Raw genomic sequence first — 22,259 nt, 5'->3', positions numbered from 1 at the left:
GAGATTAAAAATTCTTATGCTAAAAATAGATAACTATACAGTGGGGGAACCAGACAACACCTTAACCAAGTGATCAAAATTAACAGCACCAATAAGGACAAAAAGACATCATGTCCCTCCAAATGTGATATTCTGAGAAGGACATAACACCACTTATTTCGTTTGACAGGGCAAAACATATAACATGAATCTAATCACCAGCAAAACTCAAACCCAAATTGAGGGACATTCCATAAAATAACTGGCCAATATTCTTCAAAAAAGTCAATATATCATGAAAGATAAAGGAAAGCTGAGAAACTGGCTGGGATAAAGGAGACTAAAGAGACGTGACAACAAGACCTGATCCTGAGCTGAGCCCTATACCCAAAAAAACAACAGCTATACAGGATACTGCTGAGACTCTTGACAAAACTGGAATATGAACAGTAGACTAGATAAAGCATTGTATCAATGTTAAATTTTCTGAATTTGCTAACAACATTGTGGTTATGCAAGAGCCTCATTCTTAGGAAATACACACTAAATGTTAAGGGGCAGATGTCTGTAATCTACTCTGAAACTGTTCAAGGGAAAAATATCTACATCTAAGTCAGTCTGTCTGTCTATCTATCTCCAGAGAAAGCAAATTTAGCAAAAGGGTAAAAGCTAATGAATCTTGGTAAAGGATACACTGGAGATGTACTATTTTCACAACTTTTCTATAAAGTTTAAAACCATTTTTAAGAAGTTTAAAATTTTCTAGGGTCTATAAACAACAAAAAAAATCACTGCTATAATAGAAAAACAACTTTGGAAACCAACACTTTTTTGGTCAAAATGTTCTAAAATTATTTTGAATTTCTGGTATAAATATTTATTTTACTGTTTATAAGAATATGGAGCAAAGAGTCAGGAAAAATGGAGTCTAAGACTTAGGCATTTCACTTCATAGTTATGGAACCTTGGGCAAGTTCACTTAACTTCTCTGAGCCTTAGCTAACTCATCTGTAAATTAAAAAATGACAGCAGATACCTGAAGGTATTGTTGGAAAAATAACATGAGACAAAGTACATGAAAAACACACACTGGCTCTGGCACATACTAAAATTCAAACAACGGAAATTTCTTTTCTCTGCCCTTATAACGTCTAATCTTATATACAACTTCCGTAAAGGTACTTTATTATGAGTAGCAAAAATAAAAGATCAGAGCATTCATCTTAGATTATTATAAGATTTCAGATAGAACATAACTAATGGAGTAAATTTTTATCCAGTTGAATGCTTATCTGCCAATATGTGATTTGTCAGTCCTTACTTATGAAATAAACATGGTTCCAAGAGGCAAGAGTTAGAAAACAGTGTCAAGTTAAATCATCAAATATATTTTGTTGACCTAAATAAACATTTAACATTAGGTCTAATACTTGCACTACACTTATAAGTCCCTTGGAAGATTATAAATATGGAGTTATTAACGAACCATGGTTATCATAGAAAAAAATAATATAAGATCAAAAAATAAGATAGATCATTATAAGGTTCTTTATCTTTAGAAGTTATTCCAAAAAGTCTACTCACTTCTAAAGTTGATATTAAGGTAATAAAAAGTGAGTTCAAATTGAATATTACAATTTTAATAAATCAAGTTCATAGAAAAGGTATAAAAGAATCATGGAGATCCTTGCAATTTTTCTGAAAGTTATATAAAATAAGGCATGTAATCACCACTGAAAAAAGCTAGACTGAAATATAATAAAGGTGACTTTCCAAAGGATAGAATTTATATTCTCCTTATTTAATATAAATTCACTCAGTCCTTCTCAACTCAATACCCACTACCATTCACCATGAGAGAAAAACTTATAACCACCTATCTTCCTACTGTTTTGGTAATTATAAATTCATAAAAGAAGCAGGATAAAGATAACTGCCAAAAGGAAAGCAAAAAACTAAACAATCATAAGCAAAAAGTTCACCGTATATTTTTCTACAGAAAGTTTTAAAAAATGTTCCATAAGCTCACTATGAAGTACAAATTAAGACTGCTTTCATTGAACTCAAGGATCAAATCATATCTGACTCTTGAGTGTCCAAAAGTTGGGTTATTTTGGAGAACTTGAAATAGTAAGATTCCTAAGACAAACCATGATTCTAAAGTATGGTCATCCCTGATTTTCTTTTGCAATTATTTATAATTAACAGAAGAGTCAGATGAAACGGCTTTAGCTATCAACAAAAATCTGTGTTTTTCTTGTCTTATCCTTACTATCCTGAACAGAAACCAATCCCACAAAACCATGGCTCCATCCTGGAGTTATAGTCTACACGTGTCTGACACATGTCTTGTCCTGTGGGTCTAACTATACAAAGCTGATTTACATGATAATGGAATTCAGTTCATCAACGTCACATCAAGACTTAATAAACAGTTAGGCAGTGCTCTGTGGCAGGCAGGCAAGAGGTCAGAAAATTAAGGGGAGCAGTGAGACACACTGAGAGAAGCTCGGGATTTTCCGTTAGAACGATTCGGGCTGAGAGGATTCAGGAGCAGCCTCTAAAAAAAATCACCCTATTAGTAAAAACTAATAGGGGACTCACCGGTGACACCCTCTCCTGCGATGTTTCACTGGGTCCCGCATACAAGTTTCTGGGTGGTGAGGTACTGCATCAGCCCACATTCATGCACAATTTTCATACCCTCAAGAGCACTTCCTTTTTAGAAACAGCACTTATTTTCTTTCATGAGATCTGGATGAGACACTCTGCCTCAAGTGACTCCAAGTTAATCCCATTTGTTAAATTCTCTAACATTTCAGGTTCAAGATGGTAGACCATCAAAGGGCTTGATAGTACTTGCAAGGTCATAGGATGATCAACACTGGCATACTTTGCTCTACACAACTGAGACTGAACAATTCTTGTTATTTTCACATTCTCTAAAGCTCCAAACATTACACTCCCCCCTCCTTTAGTCTTTTAGTGTGACAGTAGGATAAAAGGAAGCATTCGGTTTAAAAAGATTAAAAAAAAGAAAGAATGATCCAATCGGAGCTCCAGCTTGTTCAAATGTTCCCAAATCCAGCTAGTTTTCTACAGGTTCAAACACACACACACACAAATTGATAACGCTTATCTTATGGTACATAGAGTAACAAAAACACAAAGAAAGATAAAGACACCATCCTTTAACTGCCATGTAGAAACAGTTTGGGAAGAGACAAAATCATGTGGGAGGAGAGCTGGAGGGCAGACAAGGGCAGGGTCTGGAGGGGCTGGCATTTCTCGTTTGGAGCAGAAGAGGCCCAGGCAGCAATCTCATGACCGTTAGGAAACAGAACATCCACAGCACCAGCAGGAGCAAAAGGCAGAGACAACTGGTAATGCTCTAAATTTTAGTCATGTCCTTATAAAATATTCTGGCCTACTGATATTTGATCTGTGAGCCTTGAGTCAATCAAAAGCCAATTAAGTGACCTTCTGTAAATTAATATTCTCCATTGAACACAGAATAACTTTGCTGATGTGTAGCTAAAAAGAAGAACATTTATTGAAGGTCTCAGGAATAAGTCACAGAGATTTCTTAAACCCACGTATTAGACTCCAAACCTATCTTGCACAATGTCCTAATAGGGCTTTCTGACTTTTATTCCCTCTTCACTGCACCTAGAAAGAGCTTTCAAAAACAAGCACATGACTACTGCTATTCAGTAGCTCCCCACTACTCACAGGATAAAACTATTTAACATGGCTTTTAAGGCCACCTAGGTGTAAGCCTTGCCCATAGCTCCTGGCCCATTCATTGACAATAACCACACCTGCAGGTTGGTGCCCCCTCCCCACCCTGCCCCGCCCCACCCCCACCAAAAACTGCAACACACCTTACTGTCTCAAATATCCTGCATTGTATGCTCCTTAAACGCCCCTGTTTTCTTTATTCCAGGTTTCCTCACATGCTGCTCCCTCTAGGGAATTCGAGGCAGAGACGAACACAGAAGCATGCTGAAAACTACAAAGAGTGTTGGAAGGAATGGCAAGACATAAGAGTGGAGAGCGAGGCAGGAGCTTCTCCGTGATCTGGGGCAAGTTAATTCATTACTCTGAGCCTCAGTTTCCTCATGTGCAAAATGACTATAATAACAGTGCTAATGTCACAAAGTTGTGAGAATGAAATTAGGTAATATAAATTCAGTGCTCAGAACAATGTCTGATATACACTGACTGCCAAATAAGTGGTATTTCTTACTGTAATTTTTATGTCATTATGATTAGGCCTAAAGATTACTGGGCCTGTTGGGTAACATCAAGCGTAAGTTTTCACAACGTACGAACGAGCATGTGACATTTAGTGGCACAGCAAACTCTGGGTAGCATAAGGGGCTGAAAGATCAGTTAATTTAGCTGTCTCGAAAAGCCGGACAATGCTCTCAGATCAAGATATTCCATAATTGGTATATTAGTTTCCTATTGCTGCAGTAACAAATCATCATAAATTTAGTGGCTTAAAACAACACAAATTTATTATCTGATGGTTTTGAAGGTGAGAAGTCAAAAATGGGTGTCCTGGGCTAAAATCAAGGTGTTGGCGGGGCTGTGTTCCTTCTGGAGGCTCTAGGGGAGAATCTGTTCCTTGCCTTTTCCAGCTTCCAGAGGCTGCCTACGTTCTGTACTCACGGTCCCATGCTTGATCTTCAACATCTACCACTCTGATCTCTGCTTCTGTCCTCACATCTCCCCCTCCCACTTTAAACCTCCTGTGCCCCTCTTCTAAGAATCCTTGTGATTACACTGAGCCCACCCAGAAACTCCTTGATAATCTCCTCATTTCAAATGACTGGACTTAATCACATCTGCAAAGTCCTTTTTACTTTGTAACATATCCACAGGTTTTGGGATTAGGATGTGGACCTCTTTGGGGGCCTATTATTCTCTCTACTACAATTGGTCTTACTGCTGCCATTTTGAGCTCCCATAAACAACTAATTTAATTATTAAGTTTTAGTATTTTCAGTTCACATTCAAGTAAAAGTCAATTAATTGATTATACAAACGAAAAGTCATCAGATTCAAAATAAAGTAAAAGGTGAAAGAATTGGGAAATGCAGATAACACACTTGGGCCAATGATCTAGAAAAAGAAAACACCTAAAGTTTCTAAATGTGGTTTGAAAGGTGCCCTTAAAACCATATGATAGAGAACTAAAGATGATTAAGCGTTTCAAGGCGCCTTGGAGATGATTAAATTCAGTTCTCCATGTGTTAAACAAATAGCATCTGCATACAAACTCCCACAAGGGAGGAGGTTCTCAACCACCTCTTTGGATTATAATCTAGTTTATACTTCCCTACTGTTACTACAGAGCCATCATAAAGACTCTGGCAGGTGATCTGCTGAAATCCATACACGACAAAACTAGGGTCAGGCTAAAAACTCTAGGAAAAATAGAAATAAAAACAGAAATGATCTGTCTAGAAAACAGGAATTAAAAAGACCAACTGGAGGGATCAACTGTGGTTAAATGCACAAGAATCCCAAGACATTCCTTTCAAAAAGAGAAGTCAAAATGAAACGGATCTTGAGAAAAGGGGCTTCCTTATAGATATGTTTGGGAATCAATTTAGAATAAAATGCACTCAACAATCTAGATATAAAAAGTCTTGAAAATATTTTTTTTCCTCTCCCCAAAGAAAAAAGTTGAATTTGAAAATCAGAGACCGCGTAAATAGTAATGTAATTATGTTATCAACTAAGGTAAAAGTTCAGGATGCCTTCCATTAAGGCAATTTGATGTTCTCTAAAATACTGAGTTGTTAAACTTCAGGAGCATACTCAGAAACAACAAAAAGTTTTAAAAACATTTAGAGAAAGTGACAAAGCTCTCTCTATATGCTATATTTCTGTTTTGCTTTTTTAAATAAAGCATGTCCTGGACTCACAGGCAACTGGATTTTGGAAAGTCATCATATGCCACTGAATAAGCTTCTGTATATGATTTAAGAACATGGCTTATTCACATCTGTTCCAAGTGGTCACCTTGCCTTGGTTTGAACACCTCCAGCAAAAATGCACTGCCTCACAGAGGAATCTACTGTGGACAGTTTCAGTGAAGCTGCCTGTATCTACCCAAGGATGTCCCTCCAGCCTTCTCAGGAACACACACTCATACTCCTCAGGGCTGAGGCAATACGAGTCTACTGCGGCCTCGTTATCTCTGGGGTAAATATTGTAGGAATTGCAGGTGAGTTATGATTCCTTCATGCTGACATACATTTAAAGACATTATCTTTACTCTCTGGTTCCAAGATGTAAAACAAGCAAGCAGGTGGATTTAAAATCACAATTAACATTTTAAACCAATATGAACATTCCAACAGCCACTCTTATCACCTAAAGGTTTTTTTTTTTCAAGTCATAGGCCTCTTAAAATAAAGATTTCATCACTTCATTATTTTTCATCAAAATTTTCTTAAAAAGAAAGTCTGGAATTGATAGCTAAGGATCAAATGCTTTTCACACTTAACTGACCTTTTCTAGGTAGACTAAAAATCTCAGTCACAATTTAAAAATACTATTAGAATTACTTAAGATTAATGAGGACTAATGAAGGAAGACTCAATGGAATAGAAAATATAAACATGCAAATCTGACCTTTCATCTAAAAGTCTAAGGTCACTCTCATTTGACTTAGGTGATTTCACTATTAAATCTCCTATACATTAATAATCTTGCAAAAGCTAAGACAAAAATAAATTTTAGTTTATCCTCTTCATGAAAATATATTGCCAATTTATTTTCATGATGAATTTCTGTGGGTTATACTCTTCTCTTCAGCAGGATTGGCAGGAAGTCTACTTCTCCCATCTGTGCAAACGCAAAACTCAACTGAACTCTGCTCTCTTCATTTGGTGATTTAAATGATTAAGAAAACACATAATTTAGTTCATTTATCAGAGTACTACAATGAAACATTAAAAACAATGGAATTTATCTACAGTAATACTGGTATTCATGTAAAAGTAGTTATAAAGAAAGGGGAAACTATATTGAAATTATTTATTTTATGTCATTTATGGAGGAGAACATTTTGGGGGGCTTGATTTTAGTGGAAAAAAAATGTGTCTAAAAAAACAATATAATTTCACTAAGAGGCATTGTAAAGCCAGAATAAAAAGCTGTTGTTTGAAAGCGACTGGTGTTGTACTCTTCTTCAAATAATACGCTAGATTCCACTTTCACTGCTGCTTTTTAGGCAAGGAAATGGGAAATAAATTAGATAAGAAAGAATTGCTATCCATTTTGTAGCAGTGCCTTGTTTTAGTGAAGGTAAGTTGCTAAACAGTTTCATAAACTACCTGAGACAGGTAGCACAGACAATTATTAATTTCTGAGACATTTAGGAGAATCAAGACTCAATGCACACCATATATCCTCTCTTTGATGGCACATCTCTAAAGTTTCATTATTAATGCTTAATTACCCTCATTTAAGGTTCTGAATTTTATAAAGATGAACCTCTGCCAGGCTACAGTTTTCACCTAGAGTATGATTACAGAAATGTAGAGAAGTGTTGTGGATTGAGCTGTATCTCCCCAAAAAGAGATGTTGAAGTCCTAACCCCTGGAACCTCGGAATGTGGCCTTATTTGGAAACGGGTCATTGCAGATGTAACTAGTTTAAGATGAGGAGTAGGAGGATCCCTAATCTAATACGACTGAGGTCCTCTTAAGAAGACAGCCATATGAAGACAGAGACACATGGGGCACCATGTGACAATGAAGGCAGAGATTGAAATTATGCAGCTGCAAGTGAAAGAAAAAGATTACCAGCAAACCACCCAAAGTTGGGAAGTGGCAAGGAAGGATTCCTTTACGTGGTCCAGAAGGAGCCGAGGCCTGCCTTTGGACTTCTAGTCTCCAGAACTGTGAGACAATCAATTTCTGTTATTTTAAAACGAAATGAGCTATCAAGCCATGGAAAGACATGGAGAAACCTTAAATGCATATTACTAAGTCAAATAAGTCAATCTGAGAAGGCTATATACTGTGTAATTTCAACAATAGGACATTCTGGAAAAGGTAAATCTATGGAGACAGTAAAAATATCAGTGGTTGCCAGCTGTTATGGGGGAGGGAGAGATGAACAGGTGGAGTAGAAAGGGTTTTTAGAGAAGTGAAACTATTCTGTATGATACTATAGCGATGGATACATGTCATTACACATTTGTCCAAACCCATAGAATGTATAACACCAAGAGTGAAATGCAATGTTAACTACGGACTTTGAGAGATAATGATGTGTGGGATGTTGATAGTGAGGGAGGCTGAACATGTGTGTGGGCAGGGACTATATGGGAATCTATGTACTTTCCACTTCATTTTGCTATGAATCTAAAACTACTCTAAAATATAAAGTCTAAAAGAAAAAAGGTTCTGCTATGCCAGGACTGGGTGATTGAAGTCTAAAAATGTAAGAAAGATGCTAAGGGGCTATGTTTAGAAGATAAAGCAAGAAAAAAAAAAGCATCTGAAAGGTGATTTTATGCAAGGAGTTCTGCTTCTGACTAAGGCAAACTAGCTTGTATCAGACCAATGATTATTTCAAGGCAAAAAGAGAAAGCAAGTGATAAAGTTCAATTCCATTCATGATTAAAACACACACGTACACATACACACACACACACACAAACTCTGGATAAATTAGGAATAGAAAGGAACTTCCCTAATTCCATAACTACAGTTAACTTTCATACTGTATAGTGAAATTCTGAAAACTCCCTTTGAGTTAGGGACGAGAAAGATGTGCAATTCTATTCAACAGTGTATTGGAAGTCCCAGACAGCACAGTAAGACAAGAAAAAGAAATACGTTACAAGGATTGGAGAGGAAGAAATAAAACTGTGACTATTAGCAGATGACACAATTGTATACATAAAAAAATCTGGAAAAAAAGACTGATAGAAAGCTGGTAGAATTAGTAAGTGAATTTAGTTAAGTTGATGGGTGAAAGATAAACATATTAAAATCAATCATATTTCTAAATAGCAACAACAATTATAAAATGAAAATCAATCATTTAAATAGTACCAAAGGAACACACATGCAGGAATGGGATAATAAATGATATGCAAGGCTTGTATACAGAAAACTATAAAGCATTACAGAGAGAAATCATAGAAGATTAAAATAAAGAAGAGATATGCTTCATTCAAAGATGGAAAACTTAGTATTATTACAATGTCAACTTCCTCCCAAATGATCCATAGAATCAATACAATCTCAATCAGAATTCCAGCAGGATTTTTGGTGGAAGTTGACAAATCCAGAAAGGCAAAGGACCAAGAATAGGTAGGACAATTTTCAAGAAAAAACAAAGTTGAAATACACTGCCAATATTGACACTTATCATAAAGCTATGGTAATTAATTTCATTATCTGGTGGAAAGACTGAGAAACAGACCAAAGGAACAGAATAAAGTCCTAGAACAGACCCACATGTACAGACACTTGATTTATAATAAAAGTGACCAGGCAGAGCAGTGGGAAAAGGATGAGATAGTCAATAAGTGGCACTGACTCAAATGGATAGCCTTATATAAAAAAAAATCTTGACCTCCACACTTCGTAACTTCAACGAAAATAAATTCCAGTAGGATTGAAAACCTAAAGGTAAAAGGCAAAATCATAAAATTTCTAGAAGAGTACATTGAGGAATATCTTCATGGCAGTGTGGGGAAGGTAATCTTAAATAGGATCCAAAAAACCACTAAAACAAAAAGAAAAATATTGATAAATTAAACTATTTAAAATTTAAACAGTCTGTTCTACAAAAGACACCATGAAGAGAGGGAATTAAATGACCATGACCAAGAAGGACTTGTACTCAGAATACATAAATAATTCCTATAAATCAGAGGAAGGGATGGGGGATGGGAGACACAGAAAACAGGTAAGCCAATAGGTAAATGGGCAAAATGTTTGAATAGGCACTTTATGAAAAAGGATATCCAAATCACCAATAAACAAACTAAAAGTATTCAATATCACTAGTAAACAGGGAGATATAAAACCAGAATTGGGTTACATCACATTCTCATCAGAACGGCTACTAATAAAAACATAACAACGCCAAGTGTTGGCAAGGATATGGAGCTACTAGCACTTTTATATATTGCTGTTGGGACTGTAAATTTATTTATGTGTAAATATATATAATGTATATATGTATATAAAGTATATATAAATTTATTTACATGCAAATTTGGGAAAACTATTTGGCAGTATCTGGTAACGCAGATCAACTGTATTTCCCATGACCCCACAGTCCTAGCTAAACACCCAGCAGAAATGTTTACATACATGAGTTGAACAAAAGATACAGCTGGCAGCTGTATTACTTGCAATACTAATATTGGAACGTTAAAAATATCCAATCTCCTTTCACAGTAGGATGGATAAATTGGGGTTTGCATGCAATGGAACACTACATAGAAATGAAGACGGATGAACTACAGCTACTTGCAAAAACACAGCAGTCTCACTAACATACTGTTAAGTTAAAAAAATAAAAGCCAAACATTCCAACACTGATGAATTTTTCCATTTATATCAAGTTTAAAAACAGGTCAAACTAATGCATGGTGTTCGAATAAGAAATAGTGCTATCTATTGGGGAATGGGAGAGGAGAGTGAAGGGAAGGGCAGGATGGGGACCTCTGGGGTACTGGCAACGTTCTATTTCTTGTTCTGACTGGTGGTTACATGGAAGTATTCACTTTATGAAAATGCACAGGTGTACACTTTTCTACAGGTATGTTATAGTTCAAAAAACTTTTTAATTAAAGAAGTAAAGTTTAAAAAAGAATAGATTAAATTATAAGGACAACTGATCAGTAGTTGCCAGGAGCTAGGGATAGAGGGACAGATAACTACAAAAAGGTAAAAGGGAAGTTTTTTGGGCTGATGGAACCATTCTCTATGTTGATTATGGTGATAGTTATACTAGCATATGCATTTATCAAAATTCAAAGAACCGTATACCAAAGATTGAATTTTGCTGTATGCAAACTATACGTAAATTATAAAAATTATAATTTAGACATAAAAAATTAATTCGACTTTTTATGTTTATAAAAAGTTAATTATCTGTGGTGCTATAATCTGCTTTTTTCATTGATTAATTTAGAAATGAAATTAAATGGTCTATCTGTAAAATATTTTCCTATCCTTGTATACATGGAAACTTGTGAAATAAAAATGAAGAAAATTTTGGGAAGACAAAGAATTACATCCATTTCGGTTTTATTGGGAAACAGACTTAAAAAAAAATACACGTATTTGTTTTTTCAACCAAATGTTGAAGAATCTATATGTTATATGTTTGATATTCACATATGGCATAATAGAAAAACAATAAAAAGCACTGAGTAATTCCTTTTCTTTTAAGATTTTATTTTTCCTTTTTCTCCCCAAAGCCCCCTGGCACATAGTTGTGTATTTTTAGTTGTGGGTCCTTCTAGTTGTGGCATGTGGGATGCCACCTCAGCATTGCCTCATGAGCGGCGCCATGTCTGTTCCCAGGACAAAAACCGGCAAAACCCTGGGCTCCCGAGGCCAGCTCAAGAACTTAACCACTCGGCCAGGGGGCCGGCCCCTGAGTAATTCCCTTTCAATATTTGTTCATAAAAGCAAAAGCATTTGATGAAAATTAATGGTAAGGCATAATTTATTTTAGTTATTAGAAACAAAGTAGACAATTTTCACTTAAAATAAATTCTACTTTTCTCTTAAGGCTTATTTACATTTTTCCATCTTTAGCCAATAAATCTAGAAACTACATATTTGATTGAGACCATTAATTCTGGGGACATTCTGGGAAACAGTTTGCCTTTACTAGATTTCAAACTTTTTTGCATTTATTTTAAGTCATCTTATTCTAATATATCTATAAACATGTAAGGACGGAATTAAATGAGGTTCACTGTGAAAGCAACACATATTTGAAACAGACAGATAGCAAATATCAAATCTATCAAAGCAGGAAAATCATAGGACCCCCAGTAACTAAGAAATTATGAAAACGGACTCAAGAAGCAGGGTAAATATGAAGCCTGCTTTGCTCCCAGCTATTTAAATGTTGCCTTATTTTGAAACATCCAAGGATTTATCCTATAAACATAGGTAAATACTAGATATTAATTAAAAATTTTTTTCCCAGTATCATCTGAACCTCACTCTTAAAGAGAAAAAAAAAAGGTGATTTTTAGTTGCCTGAGGTCATTTAACTCACCCAAGGTCCCCCCACCTCTGACCCCAACTTTGAAAAACTCCCCCTATTTTGTAACATAAGAGTTATACCATGAGGCTGTTATGTTATGGTAGGCAACAGAGCTGCATTTTTATAGCTATTGGCTAAATATAATACCTTACAAGAAAAGTATCTTACCACTTGTGCTGGAACTTGTTCCATTTTTGCAGCAGGAGTTCCTGGTCTTGGGTAAAACTGATTAATAAAGAGGCTTGGAAATTTGTACTCTTCAACAAGTTTCACTGTTTCTTGAAAATCTTCATTTGTTTCTCCAGGAAAACCACAGATAATATCTGTAGCAATAGTTATTCCAGGAACTCTAGAAAACAAGACAAAATGTAAAAAGTTGACTGCAATCCATAATTATTCTATTTCCTTGACATTTTAAATACCATTATTCCTTTTAAAATTAAATTTTATTTTTAGGAAAGAGACATTTGGAAATAGTTTTCAAAAGCTCTAAATACTGAAAGCTAAAAAAAAAAACCAAAACAGCTCTTGTCATCCTCAAGAGATACTCACTTTTAATTTTTTCAGATGTTTCTTTGTTCTTTCTTCTATATTTTAAAATAGATGTTTATTGTGCTATTTCTAGATTTACTGATTTTTAGGCAATATTTACCAACTTCTCTAAAATGGTAAATGAGGATTTAGCTCTTCAAACTACTCTCTCTCTCCCCTCCCAAGATAATCACTACACAATTTTTAGTGAAATTAATAGCACTTCTATTGGTATAAGTGCAAAGATATCGTTCACTGCTGAGCCAATCGTTCTACTATGCAGTTTTCTTTTGCCACATGTTCAATTTTTCCTACAGTTAATAACTGACTCTTTTTAAAAAATTTGCTTAAGGGCCAGCCCTGGGACCTAGTGTTTAAGTTTGGTGTGCTCTGCTTTGGTGGCCCAGGTTCAGTTCCCAGGCGTGGACCTACTCCACTTGGTGGCCATGTTGAGGTGGCCACCACATCCAAAATAGAGGAAGACTGGCACAGATGTTAGCTCAGGGTGGATCTTCCTCAGAAAAAAGAAAAATAAGAAAGACACCAAGATGAAGCTTAAGCACTTAAAAATTTTTTTCTGCTTAACATTCTATGTACCCACGCTAATGTTTTCCAGAAGCCCCATTAGATCTATCAAAAACCAACACTATTTTCTAAACTCTCGATGTATTATATAATTCACCATTTTCATTTTTTTTTCCTCTAGAAATGCCACTTCTACTTTCTTCAAGTGTGTGTTGCTTTCATAATGAACCAGCTGTAATCCTTAAATGTTGATATCCTTGGTCTTTTTTTTTCCAATCCCCTTTTTCCTGGATCCTATGTCTTCCTAATTGATTATTCTCTTCTCCTTAATTCTGCTGGAGCATTCTTTCGGAAACACCATCAAAGAGTGGCAGGCAAATTTTATTGTTATTGTCTTAGCTTGTCTGAACATGTCTTAATCCACACAATGGATTGATCATGTGGCTGTGGGTAGCACTTCAAAATAAAAAGTATCAGCCATCAGAATTTTGTAGTGTTCCATTTGTATTTAAGCTGGCAAAGTTACTGACGAGATGTCTAGATTCACTCTGATGCAACTTGTTCATATGCGTCCTACTCTCTTCTTGAAAGCTTTTAGGATATTAACTTTATTCTCAATATTTTTAAATTTCATGACAATAGGGCTTGGATTAGACATTTAAATCCTTGTACAAGGTACAATCTGGGGATTCAAGGTCTTTAGGTCTAGGAAATTTTCTTATGTTATTTTTTTACATCACTTTCTCTTTCTGGGTCTCTTCTTTGAATGTTTCAACTACTGGATTGACCTTCTAAGCTTTTTCACTGTTATTTTCCATCTGTGTCCTTTTGTTCTATTTTTTGGGAAGATTTACTTGAGTTTATCTTCCAATTCTTCTACTGAAAAAAATTTAATTGAATAGCATATTTTAAATTTCTAAGAGCACTTTCTCATTCACCAATTTTCCTTTTCACAGCATATTGTTTTTATTTTAGAGATGCAACATTTTTTTTAAAGGTTTTATTTTTCCCTTTTCTCCCCAAAGCCTCCTGGGTCATAGTTGTGTATTTTTAGTTGTGGGTCCTTCTAGTTGTGGCATGTGGGATGCCTCCTCAGCGTGGCTTGATGAGCAAACTGGCAAGACCCGGGGCCGCTGAAGCGGAGCACGTGAACTTAACCACTTGGCCATGGGGCCCACCCCGAGACGCAACATTTTTTTATCTCTCTGAGGATATCAACAAAGTTTTCCTCACTTTTTCCTCTGCTCACTCCAACTGTGTCTATTTCCTCCATGTGCTTGTATTTTGGTCCCTCTTATTCATGGTTGAGACTTTCCATCAACAAAGTGATTCTTGCTGCCCTTTAATATTTAAGAGTAAAGCACTAAAAGCCTTTCATCCTAGAGTGATTAGGTAACAAGCTGCCTTTGTTTCTGACAGGCCCAAATGTTAGCACCTCGGAAGTTATTTCTCTGTGGCCATTGAGTTTCTCTGTAAGTCTGCTACAATATCCCATTGTATATTAACAGAATAATAGTAACAAAAAAATATTAACAGTATTTAAAACTACAATACTATTCTGAATTCACGAACAACAGGGAAATTAGCCTTAAATATTTCAAATAATAGACTACCTACCTTTATCAATTTTTCTATCACCTAAATGAAGGACTATATGAATGAATAAAACTGTTTATCTCATTAAGATATATTAGATATTTGAGGGCATAAGAGAGAACAAAGGAAATAACAACCAGGAAAGTCAAATTACTGGATGTCTAATACAAACAGCTTTGTACAAATAACAGTTTTCTATGTCTTCTTTGCATAATACCTTAATGCCTGTGTGAAAGAATGACAAATTTATTTTTAAAAATATTTTTTATTGATTTCTACTTAGTCTCATCTAGTTATTAATTTGATTTAACTTTAAGATAAGTTACAAGGACGGGAACTTTTCTCTAGGATGATAAATAGAAAAAAAGACAATATGCATACAGAACAATTAAACAACATATTTGGAAAAAAGACTATTTTAATTTTTATGGTGATATAAAAACATTTTTTCTTCTTTTAGGGTGATTATCAAACTTATGTTTGAAAATCACAAAAAATGTGCTTTTACAGTATGTTGTAGATAAAAAGACCATTTCCAGAGTTACTAAGCCATGTAGAATAAAAAAATTATGTCAATAACTTCAATTAGGAAATTTTCACACTTGACTTAGGACTACTCCTGAACAAAAGAAATCCATAACTACAAATAGAAATAATGGATCACGACAGAAATGACAGAGAAGAGTACATCTCCCCTAGGAAATTAAAAAAAAAAAAAATCTTAGAAACTGCCTGTGAAATACTGCAGGAACAAAGACAACTGGTTATTGTCCTAGGCTATGAATTGGAATGAACTTGGCACTAGATTATGGGGTATTTCCAAAGGAAAGTACCTCACTGATACCCCCACCCCCTATCCTTCTTGATCCAATATAGTTGAGCTCAGTATTACGTAACACCTGCTTACTTTGGCCTTAAGGTCCACAGTGACACAGAAAGGACAAACCTTTACAGGAGTCGTCACAATGGTAAGGAATGGGATGTTCAATGCATGGATGTATTTGATCATCTACACAAAAAGTTGACTGATAAGAGGGTAGGGGGTAGGCCACTATGAATTAGTGAAAGACCTATGTTAGTACTTAAAAGTAAAAGCAGTTTAACTGGTTTGAAAGTATGTAAGAATATAAACTGATTGCCTGTGAAATGTTTTCAAAGTAGAGACTGCACTTTAATGTTAGATGAGGCTCATCTATATATTGATTTTATATATGCAAATAATGCTACTTATGTTCTTGAAAATAATTTGGCTCCTTAGGTGAACCAACTCAAAAAAATCCCATATTTACACTATTATTTTGCCTAGTAAATAATTCTCTTCAGTACATGAGAAAATCAAAGAAGAATGAAGTGGACCAAACCTTAAATTAATTACATACTATTTGAGTGGCTATGAGGAAATTATAAGGGGTGTAAAATAGAATATTAATCCAAATATTTAATATGTTAATTGTGATAAATGCTATTTTTGAGAAGCTATGAATTTTCAAAATACTAAAATTTTAAAAAAATGATCATTTCTCCTAATTTATTGGAGCTGTGAGTCTAATGAATATAATCACTAGGTATTATGTGTTTTTAAAATTTAAAAGACTTTCTGTATTTATGTTTTCATAGCATATTAGAGAATAATTCTGAAAGAAAAATGAAAATGTTCAATTAGATTAAATAACAGAGAAATTTTGACCCATTATTTTTTCTGACTTGAAGAAGTTATTTACTGGCAAAATGGGTTCATCAAGTAATTTGGGAAAGGAATGAATGAGAAAGATTCCAATTACGCATCAGCCTTGGCAGAAGCAGTGCTATGCTTAGTTACGAAAATCTACCAGGGACATATGAGGAGAGTATTCCTTTTTTGCTGGCCTAGACTAGGATTTAAGAAAGCCCCTAATATTTTAACCCTTAATTAGTTACTGTGAACAAAAATACACATACACAGGGGCTGGCCTGGTGGTGTAGTGGTTAAGTTCATGTGCTCCGCTTTGGCGGCCCAGGGTTCACGGGTTCAGATCCTGGGCGTGGATCTATGCACAGTCATGCTGTGGCGGTGTCCCACGTACAAAATAGAGGAGGACTGGCACAGATGTTAGCTCAGCAACAATCTCTCTCAAGCAAAAAGATGAGGATTGGCAACAGATGCTAGCTCAAGGCCAATCTTCCTCACCAAAAAATAAATAAATGAATAAAATAAAATAAAATACACATATACATACACCCCATATTATATTTGAAATACTACTTAAAATGTTGTACTTTTACTTGTCTCAAGATTTTCACATGCAATTTGGTATTTTACTGCCAAAAACATGAAAAAAGATGATTCTACTTCATTCTTTAGATCAATAAATTATAAGCTTCAAATTCCATATGTGAAAAAAGACTAATACACATGTTATGAATAAATAAAAAGATAAAAATGATCAGAAAAAGGATCGGATCTATTAAAATTATTAGGCATAAGCAAAATAGATGATTAAAAGAAATACTTTTTAGTCCTGTGGAGATTAATTCCAGCACAATTACTCAAACTTCCAGGAAAAGTAAATTGGAGGTATGGAGGGGAACAAATATCTTGAATGGAAATAAAAACATAACATATCTAAATATACGGGATGCAGTTAAAGCAGTTCTTAGAAAAAATTTACAGGTTTAAACGTCTGTATTGGGAAGAGATAAACTCAATAATCTAAACTTCCATCTCAAGAAGCTAAAAAAGGAACAAATGGAACCCAAAGTAAGACAAAGGAATGAAATAATAAAGGTATGAGAAATTAATGAAATAGAAAATAGAGAAAAATCAATAAAAGTAAAGGTGTATCTTTGAAAAAAATCATTACAATTACCAAACTACTACCTAGACTGGGAAGAAAAAAGAAGACACAAATGACCAACTTCAGGCATGAAGGAAGAGACAGCACTACGGATGCTATCAACATTAAAAAGATATTAAGGGTATACTATGAACAATTTTATGCCAATAAATTAAAGACTTAGATGAAATGGGCAAATTCTTTGAAAGACATAAATTATAAAAACTGACTCAAGAAGAAACAGAAAATCTGAATAGACTTTTACATATTACAACAATTGAATCTGAAATAAAAAATCTTTCCACCAAAAGAAAACAACACAGAACTACCTACGCCCAGACGGCTTCACGGGTGAACTCTATCAAACATTTAAGAAAGAACAAAATCAATTCTACAGACTATTTCAAAGATGGATGAGAAAGGAACTCATTTTACAAGTCCAGCAGTAGCGTATATGAAAACCAGAGAAAGAGATTAGACATAAACTCCAGAGCAATATCCCTCATGAACGCAGAGAGAAAAATTCTTAACAAAATATCAGTAAACTGAACCCAGAAACATATAAAAAGGATTGTATTATCATGAACAAGTTTTTAATCCTAGGAATGGAAGGTTGGTCTCACATGCAAATATCAATTAATGCAATAAGTCACATTAAAAGAATAAAGGATAAAAACCTTACAGTGATCTTAGTAAACGCAGAAAACTCAGTTGATAGCTCCAACACTCATTCATGATAGCAACTCTTCAATAAACAAAAAATAGAAGGAACCACTTCAACCTGATAAAGGCTCTACAGCTATTATCCTATTTATTGGTGAAAGATTGAATGCTTTTTCACTGAGATTAGTAACAAGGCAAGGATTTCTGTTCTCACTTCTTCAATTCAACATATTACTGAAGGTTCTAGTCACGGCAGAAGGGCAAGAAAAAGAAATAAAGGCATATAGGTTGAAAGGAAGAAGTAAACTGTCCTTTTTACGCAGGTGACATAATCTTGTATGTAGAAAATCTAAGGAATCTAATGAAGCTACTAGAATAAGTGAATTCAGCAAAGCTAAAGATCAATACACAAAAATCAATTACATTTTTATATATTAGTAATGAACAATCAGAAAATGAAATTAAGAAAACAGTTCCATTCACGATAGCAAAATTACTTAAGAATAAATTTGAGAAGTGCAAGACCTATATTCTAGAAACAGAGAATTTAGAGATTTTCTTAAAATTTGCTGAGAGAAATGAAAGAATATTTAAACAAATGGAAAAATAATATAATTTTCATGGATTCGAAGATTTTGCTATTGTTATGGCAAGTCTCTTCAAATTAATATACAAATTCAATGCAACTGCTATCAAAATATCAGCATGTTTTTGGTAGAAATTGACAAACTGATTCTAAAATTTATATAGAGATATAAAGAACTTAGCATAGCCAAAACAACGTTGAAAAAGAACAAAGTTGCTATAATGGATGAACTTGACTTACAGACTTTACTATAAGGCTACCATAACCAAGACAGTGTGGTATCAGCATAAGGATGGATCAATGAGACAACATACAGAATCCAAAAATACACCTACACGTTTATGCCTAATTAATTTTCAACAAAAGTGTCAAGGAAATTCAATGAGGGGAGGAAAGGTGTTTTCAATAAATGGTGTGGAAGCAAGTGGATACCATAAACACACACACACCAAAAGAACTTATTAGACCCTTACCGTACATTATACGCAAAAAGTCCTTTGATATGAATCATACATCTAAATGTAAGAGTTGTACTCACTAAACTTCCAGAAGAAAATGTGAAAGAAAATCTTTGTGACCTCGATCAGGCAAAGATTTCTTGGCTATGACACCAACACTAAACCACAATCCATAAAAAAATATATATATATTGAATGAACTGATAAATTGGACTTATTGAAAAGACACCATTAAGAAAACAAAAGATGAGCCTTAGGTTGGAGGAAAATATTTGCAAATCATATATCTGATAAAAAGGTTTATATCCATAATATAGTAAGAGCTCTTATAGCTCCGTAATAAAAGACAAACAACACAATTGTACAATGGACAAAGGAGTTTAACCAATACTTCACGAAAGAAGACATACGAATAGCTAATAAGTACATAAAAAGTTACTCAACATTATTAGTAATCGGGGTAATGCAAGTTAAAACCATATAAGATGCCACACACATCCAATAGAATGGCTATATTGAAAAAAGACTAAAAAAACCAGACGTTGTTGTGCATATAGAAACTGAAACCCTTATCCATTGTAGGTGAGACTTTAAAATGGGGCAGTCACTTCGGAAAAGTTCGGCAGGTTCATAAAAACTTAAACATACACTTACTGTGACAAAGTCTACTTCTAGTTATCTATCCAAGAAAAATTAAAACATATGTCCACACAAAGACTTGCATGTGGATTTGTATAGCAGCATCCTTCATGATAGCTCCAAATTGGAAACCGTTCAAATGTCTATCAACTGGTGAATGAATAAACAAAGTGTGCCATATCCATACCATGAAAATTTACTTCCAAATAAAAAAGAACCAACTACTGATACATGCACCAACAGAGATGACCTTGAAAACATTCTCCAGAGGAAAAAAAAGGAAGACACAAAAGATTACTTTTGTTTGATTCTATTTATATGAAATTTCTACAAGAAGTAAAACTATAGAGACAGAAAACAGATCAGCGGCCGCCTTGGGCTGGGGGTGGGAGCAGGGACTGACTCCAAATAGGCATCACCAAACTTTCTGTCATAACTAAAGCACTCTAAAACTGAATTGTGATGATGGCTGCACAAATGTATACATTTAGTAAAAACCTTCAAACTATACACTCATGGTGGGTGCATGCTGTATTGTATCTAAATTACACCTACAATAAACCAGTTAAAAGTGAAAAAAAAACTTTCTAAAGAAAGAAAGATGGCAAGAATTCTCCATAACTTACTCTCTTCTAAGAAGTCCTACTAGTTGAACTTTTGACAAGATGTAAGCAAAGAATTAAATATGGCCAAATAGGAGGGAAAGGCAAAGATAAATTAATTTTCCATACTTTTATGAGAAAAAATTCTTAAAGGACCTGGGCTGAAAAAAGAAAAAGCACTGAAACATTTAGATAAGGGTTGAAAAGCCATAATGAGTCCCAAAGACAAAGAAAGACTAGTGGGGCTTAGGAGTCATCCCTAATCGTCCCTTCCCTTGCATAACTCAGAGGCTCTGCCACTAACCACACAGCTGCACGCTCTTGGGCAAACTACTTAGCCTTAGTATGATTCAGTTTCCTTTTCCATAAAACAGGGACAGTAAAAATATTCTTAGACAAGAGGATTAACGAGTTAGTACATGTACGAATTGCTCAGGACAATGCCTGCCACATACTGCCTGACACATTTTAGCTATTATTACTGTAGACCTGTCAGAGAGATGGTGACAACAACTACCATTTATTACGTAATACTAAGTGCCAGGCAATATGTTAACAGCTTACATCTTGTTTAATATGACCTCCCTATAAGCTAGACTCTGTTTTAATCTCTATGAGAAAAGGGGAAAGTAGCATTAGGGAACAGGATTCCAAGAGGTGGAGTAAATTGCCCATAGTCACAGAATCACTAAATGGCAGAGGAGGGATCTGATCTGATGCTTTTAATCATCACCCAAGGCAGTCCTCTCTCTTATCCACGTCATGGAGGTGCTTATCGCATTGATGTATTATCAGCATTGGCAGATCGCAAGTTTACATTTTAAAAAACTTAGTAATAATAACAATATTTGTATAGCAATTTATTATAGTATAGAAAAACTTGCCTGTATCTTTGGAATTGCATTTTAAAGAGAAGGTAACTGTTGTCTGAAGAGGTTAAATGATTTACCAAAGGTCACCAAGTTGTTGCTGATAGAATCAGAATTCAAACCCAAACCTTTCAACTTCATCAGTGTTCTTTCCATGTCTCTCTCTAGGTGAATATAGAGGCATTTGAAACCTAAATGGTTACCTGATAATTTTGTTCTTCATAAGATATCTTATTCTTGTTTTTATCATTATCATCTCTCATCAAGAAACAGATAGATGTAAGTATTCCTATTTACAGGCGGGTCAGAAGGAGGAAAGAGCAATAGTATCAGTAGAAAGAAGTCAGATTTTAAATCCAGTCAGATTTGGGCCATCAGTTTCTAGCCTCGTTATCACAAGTTATCTTACTCTTCTGAGCTTCAGGTCCCACTTCTACAAAATGGGGATAATAATACATCCTTTCCTGGACTGTTGTGATGATCAAGCAAAGTAATGAAGAAAGCATTTATAAGAGCAGCTGGCACATGGTAGATGCTTAAAGATGTCAACTAGCTTTCGTGCTCCTTCAGAGACTAACAGAAGTCAGGCACAAAACGTCACCATCTACCTTGAACCTGGACCCTCCGCTCTACTACACCTATGGCCCACATTCCTGCTCACACTCTTCGGTATCTGGTGCTGTAGATAAGTATTAGTAGAAAATTATAGAATCAGAATATAA

At 34.8% G+C, this 22,259-nt stretch overlaps 1 protein-coding gene across 13 annotated transcripts in view; it reads right to left on the bottom strand.

The window, feature by feature from the left end:
• CDKAL1 (CDK5 regulatory subunit associated protein 1 like 1) overlaps window positions 1–22,259 on the bottom strand; it is a 610,319-nt gene that overhangs the window by 144,321 nt on the left and 443,739 nt on the right. For all 13 annotated transcript variants that reach the window (XM_005603599.4, XM_014734733.3, XM_023624511.2 and 10 more), the window contains one exon: window positions 12,424–12,604. In XM_005603599.4, coding sequence (XP_005603656.1) covers window positions 12,424–12,604 — 181 coding nt within the window. The remainder of the gene's footprint in view (window positions 1–12,423; window positions 12,605–22,259) is intronic.

The sequence above is a fragment of the Equus caballus genome, chromosome 20, assembly GCF_041296265.1.
Source record: "Equus caballus isolate H_3958 breed thoroughbred chromosome 20, TB-T2T, whole genome shotgun sequence".
Taxonomy (NCBI): domain Eukaryota; kingdom Metazoa; phylum Chordata; class Mammalia; order Perissodactyla; family Equidae; genus Equus; species Equus caballus.
The sequence above is the reverse complement of the archived record's forward strand: the minus strand, read 5'-3'. Positions and strand labels throughout refer to the sequence as shown.